Below are 16,847 nucleotides of genomic sequence, written 5' to 3'. Positions count from 1 at the left end.
AATTTTTTACCCTTTTTCAGTGTTTTATTTGTTCTGGAGTAAATCGGTTTGGCTGAGATCAAAGTTATTAGATTAAATAAAACTTTATTAATCCATCGAGTGGGTTCCTCCGGGATTTTCACACAGCTGAATAAACGTCAAACAGAAAACTGATTAAACAGAAGTGTGAGACGGTCGAGAATTTACGCCAGTGTCCTGTTATATTTTAGATAGCAAGGAGCAGACGGCCGAGTTTATTAAACTCCACCAAGACAGCGGTGACGCACATCTGAAGGCTAGACCGTCCCATTTCACAGCCTTGCACTTCCGGCCTTCTCGGTCTTTGAAGGACTCGGCACACATAGACCGCAAAGGCCGGGTCCTCCGAAGGATGCAGCCGACGTTTTGGGATACAGCCTATGTGCACGTTAGCATATGCTACTTCCGGTGCGGAAACTCCTGTGGGGAGCTTTGTTTCCGGTGTCTTATTTGAACCTTGTTTCCGGTCCAAAACAAGTTAAGGGTATTTTGAGTGCGATTACGTCACCGCCACACGACGACGGCTGTCCCAATTCGAAGTGTACTTCAAATGCGCTGTCGATTTCCCCAAATATCAAGCGTGGTCCGGTGCACGCTTCGTGATCCCATATATCCCACAATTCATAGCGCGGCGGTGGGTGTGGATAATTTTGCCACAAAATACGGCAGAAGGGAGCGGCCTAAGAGTGAACTGTCAAAAGTAAGTACTGAATATTATGTCACTTATTTATGTGCGAATGTTTAATAATGAAGAACATTAAAACATTCCTGTTGGCCACATGTCGGCAAAGTTATGTGACATTAGTGATGTTTGTACTAACTTGGTTTGAAAGCCTTTACTTTAAAATATGCGCCGTTCAATAGTCGACCTTAATCTTACAGAGAATGTGATGATTTTGTGGATAATTAAAGTCAGTCATATATCCACAAACACAACAAGCTGAAAGTCAGTGATGCTGCTCGGTTTGCAGTCCTGAATATCACGGCACAAGCAGGATCCACTGCACTGTTAATGTTAGCTATGTTATATTGCTGCCTCTGTTCGGTGGTGTCGAGCCAAACGGACTTTAACGTGTGTTTGAACGAGCTGACGGTTCACTCGTTAAGCTGAAAGAAAGATGCTTTAATCACAGCAGTCACACATGTGTCCACTGGACCATCTGGGAACTCTTTTTGTTTCGTAATAACACAAACACTAAATCCTGCTTCTCTGTGCTGTTGTGTAGCAGTGTGTACACCTGAGACTGTCACCTGTCTGTCTGTCCTGCACTCTCTCTCTGTTTCTTTCTCTCTGATTGTGGAATAAAAGTATGAACATGTGTTTATAAGTTACACTTGTGTTTGAATCCTGCAGCTTATCACACATTTGATTTCCATGTGTGACGACTGCAAGTGTCCAGAGTGAGGACAGACTGAGGGACCCACTGCTGCACATCATCTGTGAGGCTTTGCACCCCTGATGATCCACCAGGACAAACTCAGCAGTGTGTGAGGAAGAGGAGGAAGAGGAGGACAGGGACAGGTGCTGCTAGGGCGAGACAGATGTCTCTCACGGAGTCCTTTAGTGCTGCAGGCAGGCAAGGTGTTCAAATAGCGCACAACTTCTGGTTTTTATTTCAATATGATAATTGCACAGTTTGCATGAGCATTTAATGTAAGCACTGTGAACAAAACATAGAATAGATCATTAACAGCACGCTGATACAGAGCTCCAGCCCACAGTGCTTAACACACTTCAAGAAGGTTCCTGGTTTGAATCCCAGCTGGTTCTGTCTGTGTGGAGTTTGAATTAGATAAAGTATGAACGTACAGGAGGTCAGATGTGTAAGAACACGTCACCAGTTCTCTAGTACTTGAAATGGTACCACTAGTATCTCCATACAGGCGTCTTGAAGCTGAATCACCAACAAAGACTTTTGTAGGAAATATTAAATAAATTTCAGTTCAACAAATTTTCCCTGTGTCATTTTTCATTATCACACATATCACACCTGTTTCACTTAAACATTATATCAGTAATATGAGATTCTCCAGAAAACCAGACTTTTCTTCCTCTTCAGGTGTGATCAGTCAGCAGACTGTGACTGCAGGGCCATTTCTTCTTCACTCATCCACAGATGTTTCTCCAAGCCAGCTGGGTGGGTCAGTGGCTCAGAGGCTGCAGGATGGAGGAACAAAAGAATCATTAGAATTTGAAACAACCAGAGACGAGACAGAAGGAGGCTGTCACCATGTCTTCAGTCAGAGTCCAGAATTTATCAGGACAGAAACAGATCATCTGCAGAGGAATGGCTTATTGAAGAGTTTCAGTCAGGTTTCAGAGCTCATCACAGCACAGAAACAGCTTTAGTGAAGGTTACAAATGATCTTCTTATGGCCTCTGACAGTGGACTCATCTCTGTGCTTGTCCTGCTAGACCTCAGTGCAGCGTTCGATACTGTCGACCATAATATCCTATTAGAGCGATTAGAGCATGCTGTAGGTATTACAGGTACTGCACTGCAGTGGTTTGTATCATATCAGCTCTGTTCTGGGATGGACTGGGACGGTTGAGGCAGTGCCATGTGAGGACGCTGGTTTGTGAGCTCTGCACTCGAACCCTTGTATTTACCATATTACTCTTCAAAAATGACTTGATATTAATTCACATACGAGAGCAACAACATATTAGAAAACAACCATCCCGGTCTATGGACAACATGCCCAAAAAATTCAAGCCAACAAGATGGAGCAGGACACGAGGGCCTCTCAAGCAACTGCTGGCCCAGCTAGCCTAGCATGCCCAAATGCCACGGAGACAACTGCGGACGAGCAGCAGGCAATCCTGAAGGAGCTGCAATTAATGAAGCAAGAATTGCTGGAGAAAATAGATGAAAAGGCTGCAGAGACCCAAACGGAGCTGCGTAACATCACTGACAGGCTCAATAAAAGACGGGATAAGGTTGAAAGCCACACATCTGAGTTGGAAAAGGGAGTCACTGCTAATTCCGACTCTATTGCAGCTATGGAATCCGACATGAAGAAAGGGTTACCAGCGTGATCCAGCGTGAAAAAAGAGCTTGCCCTGCTAAAGGCCCGGTGTGAGGATTTGGAGGCTAGGTCACGGCGCTGCAACGTCTGCGTTATGGGGATAAAGGAGGGACGAGAGCAGGGAACACACCCATCTGAATATGTGTCGGAAATGCTGAAAAATGCTCTTGGTCTGGAAAAAATGCCGACTCTGGATAGGGTGCGCCGGACCCTCCGCACCAAGCCAACTCAAGGTGACCAGCCATCGAGGGCATTTGTAGTGAAATGTCATTACCTCAGAGAAAAGGAACTACTTCTCAGGAAGGCAGCCGAGGCTGGGGTGATAACAACTGCAGACGGTGAGTCTGCCGTACTGCCGGACTTCAACCAAGCTGTGAGTAAACAGCGTGCCGCCTTTACCGAGGTGAGGAATCTACTTCGCAGTTGCAACGGAGTCCGCTATGGGCTGAGGTATCCAGCGACGCTAAGAAATGACTTTTAAAGACCCAAAACGTGCAAAGGAGTTTGTTCTGAAGAAGTTAATGAGCGCTTGATATATGTCTGGGCCAGGACTCGCTCACACCTGTGACTGTTCTGATTTTGCATTATGTAAATAAAACTGAACTGAATGGACTCTGTTGGACGCTTTAGGGACATCTCACTGTGTCTCCACTATATTTCTACGTGCAACCAGAAGTAGACAAAACTGCATTTGCTTTATTGAAGAAGACATCAAAAAGGCCATTAAAGTTGTGAATCTGGTGTTTTTAACTCTATAAAGTTACTAAAACATACAGGTGGAAAGGTGAGCTGATGTCTACCTTCATACTGACCTCCGACTTTGAGCAGCACGGTCTTCTCTGTCCAGATGTTCCTGCTGTCGACTCTGCAGCGGTATCTTCCCGTGTCACTGACTGTTGGATGTTTAAGGGTCAGGCTGAGGTTTCCTGTCTCCAGCAGCTTTTTGCTCGTCTCTGTTCGGCCTCTGTACTCCTCGTCCTGTTTGTCAGGCGGATCTGATTTGTTCTGATACACGTGGACCATCACCATTGGTTCAGGGTCATCTCGCCACCACTTCACTCTGATGTCATCGGGGAGGTCACCTGTGGATTTGAAGGGCAGCTGGATTGACTCCTCCCCATCTTTCACCTCCATCTGACAGACTGAGGACAATGCAGCATGAAATCAGGCATGAAGAGCAAAGACAGTTTAACAGCAAACACACCAGTTCAAACAGACCAGTTTAAAAACAACACAGTAAAACTGTCACTGTCAGCGTGCCGGGTCATCGAGTTTATTTAGTATTTTTATGTTTCTGAGATCATTTGTAGTTCCTGATTAATGTTCTCTTTCTGTTAGGTTCCATTCATGCCGTTGTCTTCATCTGTGTCTCACTCTCCAGGTCTTAGTCACGTCCTTGTGTCTTGTCTCCCTTTTCTGTTCGCCTCCTTGTGTTTCATCCTTTCTCCTCTGTCTGTCATCTGCATCCATGTGTTTCTCCCCAGCCCGTCGTGTGTCTTAGTCTGCATCTTAGTGTGTTTCCTGTTTTATTTTGACAGTCTCTCGTCCCGTGTTCAGTGTGTTTAGTTTCGCTTCCCCTGTCTCGTCATGTCTGTTCGTCCCAGCTGTGTTCCCATGTGTTTCCACTTCCCTCATCAGCCTTCTGTGTATATACTGTCTCTGCTTTCCCTTTCTCCCTCGTTAGTTTGTTCTTCTCCAATCATGTTCCACCAATAAACAGCTCGCTTTTCATTAGAAGTTAGTTTTCCCTCCCTGCACCTGCTTTTAGGTCCTCACCACTCACCGCTCCACACGATCTGCACATGTAGATGGTGGTAGTCACAGATATCCAGGGTACTCCTCACTAATCACTCCACAATGTGTGATTTCATTATCAGAATCAGCTTTATTTGTCACAAGCAGGTTGCCCTGCAGTGAAATGGGACCCCCCCCCCGACCTTACACACATAACACAGACATCACATGGGGTTACAAGTCGGAGATCGGTAGCGTTACAGAAAAGAACACTGAAATGTACACAACAACGGGAGGGTACAAGAGGAAAAAAAGAGACCTCCACTCATGCTGTGCTTCCATGGCAGGACAGCACGAGAACAGGAAACAAAAAAACTCCTCTGCACAAAAAAGCACATGAATGGCCACAGCACAACATTATGGAAGACATGACAAGCCACAGGGTTGGGTAGGGGATATCATAACACAATGAACACAGTGTGCACATCTGATCTGGGACTGCTGCAATCTTTCGACTGCGCCGCCAGCTGACCCGATGTCCACATCATGGGGGAGGTAAGCATCGAAGGCGTTGGAAGGGGAGGGGGGATGAGTGAGTGCTTATCAGTGTAAGTGTATGTGTGTGTGCGTGTCCATAGTTCAGCAGAGACAGTGTCCTTCGCCCTATCAGGCTAAGTAAACAGTCCTCCAGCCAATCCAGGTGGCCTTGCATGGGATGGGAAGAATAGTCATCACACAGTCGTTATCAGGGAGTGATTGTTCGGCTCCAGCCTTGGGCCTGCAGCTGGCGCCGTGGTGGTGTCCGCATTTCGATGTTGATTTTGTTGATTTTTCATGCGAGCAGCCCAGGAGAATGGCAAGCTGCTCTTTAACACTCTGACGCTGGTCTCTCAATCTCCCGTTGGAGAGCCGCGAGCCTCCCCATGATGGTATCAAACTTCTGTTCCGTGGTGTTGTCATTCTTTTGATTCTGAGACCCCACGACTGCAGTGAGCCGTTCCGCGATGTGATCCAACTTTCGCTCAAGGGTCTCATTTTGAGCAGGCCTCTCTCTGATGTATCCCCTCATACGCTTAATGGTGTTGTTTTGAGCCTTCACAGCAGCTGTAAGCGTCTCCAAGGTGTTAACCATGCTGCGTTCGTTGTGAGAGGTCGCGCCTCGTCCCATCGCTTCGATTCCAGCGGGCAGCCTTGGGGGGGTTTGAACAGCCGGTTCCGCTCTCTTATTTCTCCGATAAACCAGGGCCAAGCCAGCTCCGATCAGCAAGAACCCTGTTATCATGGTTCCGAATAGGTAGATATCTTCAGCGTCCTCGATCGACAGTCCCGCCAGGCACACGACCCTCCAGCTCTGCCACCCGTCCATCGTGTATCCGGCAGGGAAAGTCCCTCCAGGGCACTCGGGCTCTCCCGAGCCCAGACTTCTCGTTGAGAAAAGGGTGTCAATAGCATTCAGAGACCAGTTGATCAAATAATTCTCTTTTAGGTTTTAGAGAACGACAGTGAGAGAGTGTTCCAGGGAAAGTAATGCACACGAGACAAGACAAGGACACAGAGGATAAGCAGGGAAGATAAGGGTAAGGAGGAGAGGAGAAAAAGTGCGACCGCCTTCGCTGAGAGCCAAAAGAGTTCACAGCATAAAGAGTTCTTCCTGATGTATTTAAACAGCATCAGACAGCAGCAGCATCCATGACAGACAGTCTGGAGCAGCAGCAGTCGTGAAGTGACTCGTGTTTATCACACGTATGAGGTTAACAGTGTTTGGACCTGATCACAAAGGAACAGCTGATTATTTAATAGTGAGTAAATTTGAGGTGTGTGGATGTTTACTGCAGGCCTGATAATGATACTCATGCACATAACACACATCATTTCCTGTGCTGCTAACACTATCAGGATGTCTCACTCATCCTCTGAAGCTGGTGTTTACACTGACACTGACAGGAATGTGTCTTTGGTATCGTGTACAGTCCTGACCTTTGACATGGAGCTGTACTTGTTTCTTCATCAGGAGGTTTCCCTCCCTGCTGCGGGCGGTGCAGGTGTAGGTGTCTGTGTCTGAATCTGTGGGATATTTCAGGGTCAGACTGAGGTCTCCAGCCTTCAGCGGGCGTTTCTTCATCTCTGTCCGCTGTCTGTAAAACCAGTGCTGCTCGTCATGCTGGTCAGAGGAGTTCTCAAACAGGTGGATTGTCTTGTCTTTACTGTTGCTCCACTCCACTTTAGCATCTTCAGGCAGGTGAGTTATAGTTTTACATGGCAGTTGGACAGCATTCACCTCTGCATCCACCTCCACCTGGTACACTGACAGAAAAGCAAACCACAGAATCAGCTTTGCAGGCAGCAAATGGTATCATGAGCCCCCATCAATCAGCTCTATAGTCTTCAAAGGCTTTACCCCTGAACTCATCCACAGGATGTCAAAGCTGCTGGTTCCTCATAGCCACACAGCAGTGTCATTATAAACCAGGTAACAGCAGTCACATATAGAAGCTTTCAAAATACCCCAAGTATTACATTTAAAAGCACTGGGTGGACATCATTGTACTGGGAGTTAAGGGGCCAATTTTAAAACTAACCTACACCAAGGTGGTTTTTAGCGCCAATGCTAAGCAGCAAGTGAAAACTAATAGAAATGATGTTTGTTTGTTAACATTTTTACTGCTACCACACCTTTAATGATTAAAACAAAAAGCCCTGCGACAGGCTGGAGATCTGTCCAGGTGTACCTCTCACCCTGCAGTACAGGCAGAACAGACTGAACGGGCCCCTTTGCAGTTTTCACCTCAACCAGACCCTTTGGTTGGCATCAACAAGCTTCAGGCATGATTCTGGCTGACCCCTCTTTTTTATGCTACCTGGGTGTTAAAGCATTGTTTTGGTTTTTGGACTTTGGACCCTGTTTATTATTGTAGTAACCTACGTCTCTTAGTCTTTATCTGATGTTGTTTCGTTTTCCTGTAGCTGGTCTCTGTCTGTTTCCTGTTTTATTGTGATAGTGTCGTGTCCCATGTACGTTATGTTTAGTTTTGCTTCCCTGTTTCATTATGGTAAACGGTAAATCGCACTTTTTGGTGACGGCTACATTGTAGCCACAGCCGCCCTGGGGCGCACTGAGTCACATTCATTCCAGTTGTGTGTTCACCTGTTACCCAGCCTCTCCTTATCCTGCATATATTTCTGTCTTCTGCAGCTTTCAGCTCTGTCTCAGTTGTTCAGGATTCTGAACTCTTCACGTTTCTGTTTTTTGTGAGCCGCAGTCATGTTGAGCGTCAGCACACGATCAGTATCGTGGTCTGGCAGGTTCTGCTGGGCTGTTTTTCTTGTTTGTTTTCTTTCCCTTTTTCTAACTCGCTCTCTTTACAATCATTATCAGGTGGAGCTGCTGAGCTGGCATGAAGCTTTGGGTGGAGGTTTCCTGACAGTTCCTTCTTTCCCTCCTGCACCTGTTCCTGATCACAGTTAAGTGAGCAGGTATTATTGAGTGGTGCTGCAGCTCTCTCCTAGTTCATCTTTGCTGCACTGGTGACAGTCAGGTCCCTCGTCTTTCTGTTTGACCTTAGTCACTGGCTCTTACTTTACATTTCTATTTTCCATGCAGTATCCTGTTTGAACCTTCTGTGGAAGTTTGATTTGCTCAAGTCTCGACCCTTTTGTGGACTTTGAACTCTGCTGAAATCTGCAAAGGAACGCATTCACCTACCAGCCATCAGCCAGCTCCAACCTGGCATCCCTGAACAACTGCTTGTTAGACTAGTAACCCTCCCAAGTTCTCATTCGACTTTCCAACATAACTCCTACACTCTGCATCATGCTCCAGTCATCTTGAGACCTTTATTAACATTCGATCTCTTCTCTGGCAGAGCCACCTTTTGCCCAGCAGCTGCTTTCTCGCTCCTCTCCACAGTTGCCTTGTCCCAGTGGTTCCCAAACTTTTTTGTTAGCCCCCCTTTGTTTTACAAGAAAAATCTTACATGAGATGAATTTCTACAGTGACAGATAGAGACAAAATGTACTGTTAATCTGACTATCTTCAGGTTTTACATGCTTACATACACACACAGTTACTGTCCCTCCATTTACAAAGGCAGAGGCGTCACGGTGTGATTATTTTACGTGTAGTTGTTTTTTTCCTGTGTAATAATATTCAACATTGCATCAATACATTTTTCAAAAAATGTCTCTCTGTGCAAAATGGGTTTAAAAACATAAACAGCTGTGGGATCCTGTTTGTCCGTGATTTGAACCGAGGGAACAAATCGTGGCAGGATCAGCCTGATGTTATTTGTATCCCGCTGTAACTTTACTGTATAAAGAGCAAACATCTCCAACATGTCAGGAGTAGTTAGTCATTACAACAAGTGTTTGTGAAATAAAAATCAAGAATGTGGGATCCTGTTTGTCCCTGATTTGGAGAGCCCAGGGTTGCTCCCGACGCAGGGAAACCAATCCTGCAGGGAGACCTACCTCGGCACTTGTGCAGGTGAAGCCAAAGGGAAGATTTGCTTCACCATATTTTCTAGTCTTTGGCTTAGAATGAAGTTCGTTTGGAAACATATTCAGCGATGCTTCATCTCCTGCTTTGCGTTTGTGTGGCCTGTAAAAACCTGTCCATTATGCCAGCAGTGTCCAAGCGTTCTTTTTTTTCATACCGCGCGCCCCCTGCGATGGCTCTATATCCCCACTAGGGGGCGGGCCCCACACTCATCCTTCACCTTCAGTAACACATTTAAACCTGCCAACAACAATCTGAGTCCACTCCTTGAATTCGATTTGAATCACACTATGACAGTTAGAGAATTTTTACCATCATCCTGGATGGTGATAGAGACTCACCTGACATTAAATAGAGACGGAAATAAAATAAGAGACCCCCAGAAACAATGACAGTGGTGAGAACCAGGAGAACCAGCAGAACCTTAGACCAAGCTGGGAATCGTTCTGTGGAGAAACAGAAAGAACGTCATGACGTCTGACCTCTGACCTGTATCTATAGAGGATTGTTTCTGACCTTTGACCTGCAGCTGTATGTTATCCAGTGTCAGGTCTTGTGTCCCATCACTGATGGTGCAGGTGTAGGTGCCGCTGTCTGTGAGCTGGGGTTTTCTCAGAGTGAGGCTGTAGTCTCCAGTATCCAGGGCATCAGGCCTCATCGACGTCCGCCCGCTGTAATGCTGGTTTTGGCCTTGGAGGTCATCTTCTTCTCTTCTCCGGTGGACAGTTTTGGGATTGAGGTCAAAGTGGCTCCAGATCACTGTGGGATCGTCCTCAGGTATGATACCAAAGTACTGGCAGGGCAGCACGACAGCCTCCACCTCCTCGTATACCTCCAACACTGCAGCACCCTGGGAAACTGCACACCAACACAAATCAATCGTATGATGTAGGTTTCTGTCAGTCAGCCCCAGGGCAGCTGTGGCTACAACTGTAGCTGCCTCCACCAGTGTGTGAATGTGAGAGTGAATGAATAGTGGGATTGTAAAGCGCTTTGGGTGTCTCGAAAAGCGCTTTATAATGTTGGTCCATCACAGTTCACCTGAGAAACTACAAAACACCCACAGTGATGTTTGGAGGTGACAACGTGATAGCGTGTGGCTGTTTTTCAGAACATGGCACTGACCATTTCATATCATTGAAGGAAGGATGAATGGACAAATGTTCTGAGACATTCTTGATAAAAATCTGCTGCCATCTACCAGGATGATAAAGATGAAACGAGGGTGGAGTTTCGGTAAGAGGATGATCCCAAACACAGCAGAGGAAACATTCAGCTGGTTTCAGAGAAAGAAATTAAAGCTGCTGGAACGGCCCAGCCAGTCGCCTGACCCAACTCTTGGACGCTGGTCACTTTGGGTTATTGGCCCCCTCGACACATCCACAGAACCTTCAGACTGTTTGTGTGGGAGATTGGGTCAAAATCACACCTGAGCAACGCATGTGACGAGTTTCTCCATACAGGAGGTGTCATGAAGCTGAAACACAGACCAAGGCTTTTGTATGAAGTATTAAATTCATTCAAGTATGTGTGAGCGATACTTTTTCCCCGTGTCATTTCTTATTATCACACATAACTTTTATTTATGGACATCTATGGTTTGATTTCTTTGAATGTAGACTGGATGGACTGTTACCAACATCTGGAGAGAATTTCATGTCAACTGCACCTTTATAAATATCTTTACTTAGGAAATTGGTGGCATATTCAATACTTTTACCCGCTGTAGTTCATCATGGCCTCAGTCGTTCAAACAAGGTAACTGTTGCCGTGTCACTAATCAGGGGGAAACAGTTGACTAGGGAGGAAAACCTGACCGGCAGTTGAGCTGGACAGGTTTATACAGCTAAATATCATCAACATAAAATTATAGGAAATGATAAATGGACTGGTTCTTTTGTACTGCTTTTCTACTGCGACACTCAAAGTCATCATCAGGTCTCATTACTTCATTCACACGAGCATGTTTTTGTACATGTTAGTACTTTCTATCATTCACATCCTGATAAACAGTGTAATGAAGGCATTGGGGGAAACTTGGGGTTTCCTGGACATCTTGCCCAAAGATGCTGGCATGGAGAGCAGCCAGGGGTCGGACCCCACTGAGGTCAACCAGAATGAGTACAGAGCAATGTCTTACATCAGTAGCCATGCTGTTAATACTGTCAATAATACCCTTCTCCTTACAATTCGTGAGATTGTTGATGTCTATAAATGGTTTCCATATTTGTATTGACATTTTTGTTTATAACTCTTCAAAATAAAGCCTGAAAAGGTTACAGCAGCATTATTTTAATATGTTGAGTCCTCTTTGTTACAAAAGTGCAAGGGTGTGTGAAAAATGAGTGAAGAATTTGAGGATCATAAATATTTAAAAAGCAAGGACTAAAGTGATGACATCTGACTGAGGTCAGGTGGAGGGAGGACAGCTTACCCTGCAGCAGGATCACAAACACAGCAAACATCTTCGTCTTCCTCTCAGCTTCTTACTGAGCTCACTCTTCTAAAGCACGTCGACAGCAGGAGCTCACGGACGTTTCTCTTGATGAATCTGCTCAAACTCATGTAGTTTCACTTTGAACTGTTTCCAGTGAAGCAGCAGCTGGAATGCAAAGAAACCAGCTGAGCAGCTTTGTTCACTCCTCTGAGAAATACGGTGCTGAATAACACAAGTGATGTTTCATTGATCTTCTCTGCACTAGACTGAATCATTAATAACACAGAGGTGTGGAGTACGTCTCTGTGCTCAGGTAGACTTAGTTCATGTATGGTTATGGCTATAACTCTGGTGTTTGAGGTACAGTATACTGAAGTATGTTCAGACAAACTGTCACGATGAGCTGTGCGGCTGGACCCAAGTGCAGGACTCCGAGACAAAACATTAACTTAAATGCAGCTTCATCTGCTGGCAAGACAAACTTGACAATACAACAAACAAAAACTCGAACTAGGATAGTTTAACTAGACCGGGATTCACACACAACTAACGTGGACGCAACAACTGGCAGAGACAAGACACAGGGCTTAGATACATACGGAGGTGATTAGGGAATGAGAAACAGGAGGAGAGCACAGCTGGGACTCATCTGACATGACAAGACAAAGGGGAGGCAAAACTCAACACACTGACATAGACACAGACTTTCGAAGTAAAACAGGAAACAGACGCGGACTTGACTAGAGGATACAGTTAACAGAGAACAAAGGGACACACTGGCACAAGACATGCTAAGGAACTAAGGAGCTGGGAATACTAGAGACGGAAATCAAAACCAAGAGGATCAAAACACATCATGAAATCAAGGATAACAAATACAAACAGAAAAACACTGAGTCCACAGACCGTGACACAAACACTCCATGACAGGGAAGTGATCGTCTAAAGAAAGGAGATGGTGATGTGAAGAATAGATCTAAGTACGTTACACTGTGATTGGATCAGGTCGCACACAGTCATTCAAACACACCTCTGTGTGTGTTATTAATGAGTCGGAGAATCTGGATTAATACACTGAGTCTAGTACAGTGAAGATCAATGACACGTGTGCTGCAAGCAGGTGAAATACAGTTACTGGTGTTTTTATTAGAAGAATCAAGGAAGAATTCAAGCCAACACATTTTGTCCTTATTTTATTTTTATCTTTATTTGGTCCACATTTTCTACATGTTGTATATTCATACACTGTATGAATATATAACATGTATTGTCCTCATATGATGGATTACACGACGGTCTTTTCCTGTTTCATATGTTCGGCTATGCCGTCTCTATTTTTGGTAATTCCAAACAAACCCAAACAAAACACGCATTAAGAGGCTCTAATGTCTGTGTGTCAATCTCACGGCCCACATAATGACATGAAGAAATATTTTTTAAAAATTATTGTTCAAAAAACGATTTACTATGAAGGCAACAGGCAGAGTGTTACAGGCATCGCCCTAAAGCATGCAGCCTGATGGGCAGTGTAGTCCGTGCTGCAGGGAGGATGGACCCGTGATGTGTCTGTGAGCGAGGAGGGAGAAAAAGGAAAAGTACGAGCTGTCACGGAGCAGAAACGGGAGCTGGAAGCATGTAAATATAATAATAACCACTGCAGCCAAGAAGAGAGCCTGACGAGCCCAGCTGTAAGTAAGCTATTAAGACTCGACTGTACGCTGTGTTCCTGTTTTCCTCTGAAACAATAAGCTCCGTTGCAGCAGCCTTTCAACGCCCCTCTCTGTCTCTCGCTAGCAAAGTCGACCCAGACAACAAAGTAAAGCTAGTTTTCAGCTACGAGCCCGACACGAACCCGACATATTAGCCAGAGGTCCCTTTGCTACGGTTCGGAGCCGCGGACCTGTTTAATATACGAGATCACTGCAAAAAGTGCAGCCTTACCTAATGTCCACCTACTGTTACTCATTTATATTAAGATTTAAACATCTAGCTGGTGTTGGTGTGGCGAGTAACCTTCAGTAATAGTAATAAATCACATTCATGTAGTTGTAAAAAGCATGATAATATATTAAATAATCCAAAGTATTCAGAATACGGTACTGTCATTGCCTGCCACACAGCCGTACCATGACGCCAATAACAGTCATTTCCATATAAAATGATAAAACAAAACAAACCCCCCACAAAGGTGTGATCATCAGAAAAATATCTGTCCATCCATAAAAGTTATCCAAAGTAGGGTGATGGGATAGGCTGCAGTTACTGGATGAGAGGCAGGGTTGTTGGTCCATAGCAGGACGAACACCGAGACACAAGCTGCTGGTTTCTCAGTGTTTGTACAAATCTGGTCATGAAGTCAATCATGGCTGATTCTTTAGACCCATAAACTAACCCTGTGCCTGTGACCGTTATCTCAGTGAAGCCAAATGTGATGTTCAGTTTGACTTCATGCTTCCTGCCTCGTGTAGTGGGCATTCTTACAATGAGTGAACCGACTTCCTCCACTCCCACTTCATCCACATACAGAGGATTTCTTCTTTGTGTGCGATAAAACCTGATTCTTACGTGTGTGTGATTTTCTTTAGTTTCCAGTACATTAAAGATGAGCTCTCTGGTTTCATCCCAGCCAACATCTTCACCTTTCTCCACAAGTTTCCTGAAAATATCTCCACAAAATTCCTCCCCTTGGACTACAGATTTCTTTTCTTTCTTATGTTTGGACGGATCAAACTTCTCTGAATCAGCAAACCCGTACGTAAAGGCAGATTTTCGAGATGCCACCACTGCTGGGTTTCTTCCAAACTCCACAGCTCCCTTCACGATCGCTTCCTGAGGCCTAAAAGGACACAGGACTTTACACTGATCACCAAACTGATCAATAACATGTTGCCGTAGAATCTGGCTTTCAGCGTAGCCCCCCCACTAACAGAATGTACTCGATGTGTAGATGTTTCTTCAGGATTTCTCTGAGACTGTCAGTGATGCCCTTCAGACTCTCAGCAAAGAAAGACCTCAGTCTCTCTTTGGAGATTTTGATGGATCCTTCATCCCAGGAAGCACCTCGCACTGATTCAAAGAACTTTTCTATGTCCTGTCTTTTCTGAGCCAGTTTTCCCAGATTAAATGGACATGACATCGAAATATCATCATCTACCTTTTTGAAATACATAAACTCATACATTATTTTCTGAACCTCACTGGGAAAGTTTTCTTCAAATTCATCCCAGACACCATGACTGAAGATTTCTCTGAGGAACTCTTTGAATTTCCCGTCCACACTTTGTCCCCCCAAATCATTTCCTGAGGCCTTGTGCAGCTCCTTCAGGGCTCCTCCATCCAGGACTTCATGAACTGTGATGTCGATGGTTCCACCTGAAACACACAGGAAGTGATGAAAGCTGACTTCCTGCAGCAGCAGACAGATGTTTCCAGCGTGTCTGTGGATGAATGTTTGTGAGTGTAACAGAGTCACATACAGTACCTCCACAGTCCACCACTATGAACTGTGTTCCTGGACACTGATCCAGTGATCGTCCATCATGGTTCTGAGTGATGAAGCCATCAGCTGGCAGCTTCTTACACCAGGCTGAGGCTGCCTCTGGTTCCAGTGCGATGATCAGGTGGTGTTGAGTTCTTTCTGTAATGATTCCTGCCTGCAAATGAAAGAAAACTGAATCCTCTGAACATTTCAGGATCTCAGAGCTCTCTTAATAAATGATGTTACCTGAGTCGCAGCTTCTCTCATGAACTGCTTTGCTGAAGGATCCCAGATGGCAGGTACAGTCAGCACCCAGGTGAAGTCAGAGGCTATGAACGTCCTCCCTGCTGTGCTCTCTGCGATGGTTCTCAGAGCGTCGTCCTTCAGGTATCTCAGAGCTTCTGTGAACACCTTCAAGGCCTTCATTGACCTCCCGTTTGCAGCTTTAATCTCCACATCTCTGCTGACTCTCTGTAGATGATGGTAGTGTTTTCCATAGAGCGCCATCTTGAAGTTTTCAAAGAAGTAGCTTTTCCTTGCTTCTTCTCCTCGCATCCTGATATAATCTGTTTTAGCTTCATAACCAAACTTGATAAATTCTTTGTCTTCATTGAACAGAATGCAGGTTGGAGTCTTTGGAGTGTCCAGTCCATGCTCTCTACCCCACCTCCTCATCTGGGGATCTATTGCTGCCCGTTGGGGTGTCAAATTGAAGGCATATCCAGTGTATGTGGTGCCAAAGTCTATGGCTATGATAAAGTTATGCATTGTAGAAACTGGTCCAACAAGTCAAGGAGAGGACAGCAGTCAGAATGAGCAACAGTCACTGTGGATTTACTGTTTTTCTTCCTGTAAGCCCCGCCCCCTGTTCTTGTTTCACTTTGTTTTTCTTCACTCATTTCTTTCAAGTTTGTCTTTGTATAACAATCGAATGTGTAAAACTGACATTTCTTATTATTTGTTGTGAAAATTCATACGAGAGCATCGGAGATGTTTGGAAGTGAAATCTCTTCATCCTTCAGTGTCTTTAATGGTGCATTTGTGGTTTCACTGTGATGTTCATGATTCACAACAATATTTAGTGCCAAAGCAGGACCAAAATACACAGGTGGAGGGCTCATAGTGACGAAAGCTCGACTTACAGACTCAGCTGATATTGTGTACTGTTATTATAAAATGTGTAAAATAATGAAAAACAAAGCTACTGCACTCTGACCATGTTTGTCTGAACTGAAACAGGCTGTGAACTAAAACTTGGCAAAGAGAACAACGTTTAACGAGAAAGTGCTCCGATAATCTAACCTCAATCTAAAGGCTCTGACTTTTACATTAAGATATTAGATTCAGTCGTGTAGAAAGTTTTATATGTAAAAATATCTGCTCCTCTCTGGTTACTCTGCTGTGAATGACTCTGAATTAGTTTATGATAAATAACACACTATTGGCAAAAAACAGTGAAAGAATTCAGATCAGAAGTTTTAGTTCAACATACAAGTGACGACCTTTGACCTTCAGGTTTTATTTACTTGTGTCAGAGAAAACATCATGTGCTCTTCATGCAGCTGACGCTGTGCAGGTCTGAGATCAGCAGCTTTCTGAAACCCCAAACTGAGGTCCTGTTTCTGCCCCTGAGTGTAACGAGCAGCAGGTGGATG

At 44.9% G+C, this 16,847-nt stretch overlaps 2 protein-coding genes and 1 pseudogene across 3 annotated transcripts; all 3 read right to left on the bottom strand.

Annotated features, from left to right (window-relative positions):
- Window positions 1–1,618: 1,618 nt before the first annotated feature.
- LOC146370126 (uncharacterized) lies at window positions 1,619–12,230 on the bottom strand. The gene is made up of 6 exons (XM_084908774.1): window positions 11,712–12,230; window positions 9,794–10,135; window positions 9,619–9,723; window positions 6,760–7,086; window positions 3,861–4,190; window positions 1,619–2,176 (listed from the first exon to the last, which is right to left on the bottom strand). Exons 1-6 carry the CDS (start codon window positions 11,740–11,742, stop codon window positions 2,085–2,087), a joined length of 1,227 nt encoding a protein of 408 aa, XP_084764900.1. The 5' UTR covers window positions 11,743–12,230; the 3' UTR covers window positions 1,619–2,084.
- LOC146370127 (uncharacterized) lies at window positions 5,651–6,692 on the bottom strand. The gene is made up of 2 exons (XM_084908047.1): window positions 6,689–6,692; window positions 5,651–6,261 (listed from the first exon to the last, which is right to left on the bottom strand). The coding sequence occupies exons 1-2, from the start codon at window positions 6,690–6,692 to the stop codon at window positions 5,651–5,653; spliced, it is 615 nt and encodes a 204-aa protein (XP_084764173.1).
- A 1,743-nt stretch (window positions 12,231–13,973) lies between the features above and the next one.
- On the bottom strand, window positions 13,974–16,156 carry LOC146370125 (heat shock 70 kDa protein 12A-like; annotated as a pseudogene). The gene is made up of 3 exons (XR_014797230.1): window positions 15,439–16,156; window positions 15,196–15,367; window positions 13,974–15,086 (listed from the first exon to the last, which is right to left on the bottom strand). The product of XR_014797230.1 is annotated as a heat shock 70 kDa protein 12A-like (transcript).
- Between the last annotated feature and the right edge of the window lie 691 nt (window positions 16,157–16,847).

Source organism: Perissodus microlepis, chromosome 16 (assembly GCF_051167445.1).
Source record: "Perissodus microlepis isolate ML-2025 ecotype Zambia chromosome 16, ASM5116744v1, whole genome shotgun sequence".
NCBI classification, from domain to species: domain Eukaryota; kingdom Metazoa; phylum Chordata; class Actinopteri; order Cichliformes; family Cichlidae; genus Perissodus; species Perissodus microlepis.
Note: the sequence above shows the minus strand (reverse complement) of the source record. Positions and strands in the feature narration are given on the sequence as shown.

Excerpts from the sequence above, each read along its gene's own strand:
- LOC146370126 (XM_084908774.1), bottom strand. The coding sequence starts at position 11,742 with ATGTTTGCTGTGTTTGTGATCCTGCTGCAGG. Across the intron at positions 7,087-9,618 it reads CCGTCTCTATTTAATGTCAG|TGTACCAGGTGGAGGTGGAT; the intron begins GTGAGTCTCTAT and ends CTTTTCTGTCAG. Across the intron at positions 2,177-3,860 it reads CGTGCTGCTCAAAGTCGGAG|CCTCTGAGCCACTGACCCAC; the intron begins GTCAGTATGAAG and ends TCCATCCTGCAG.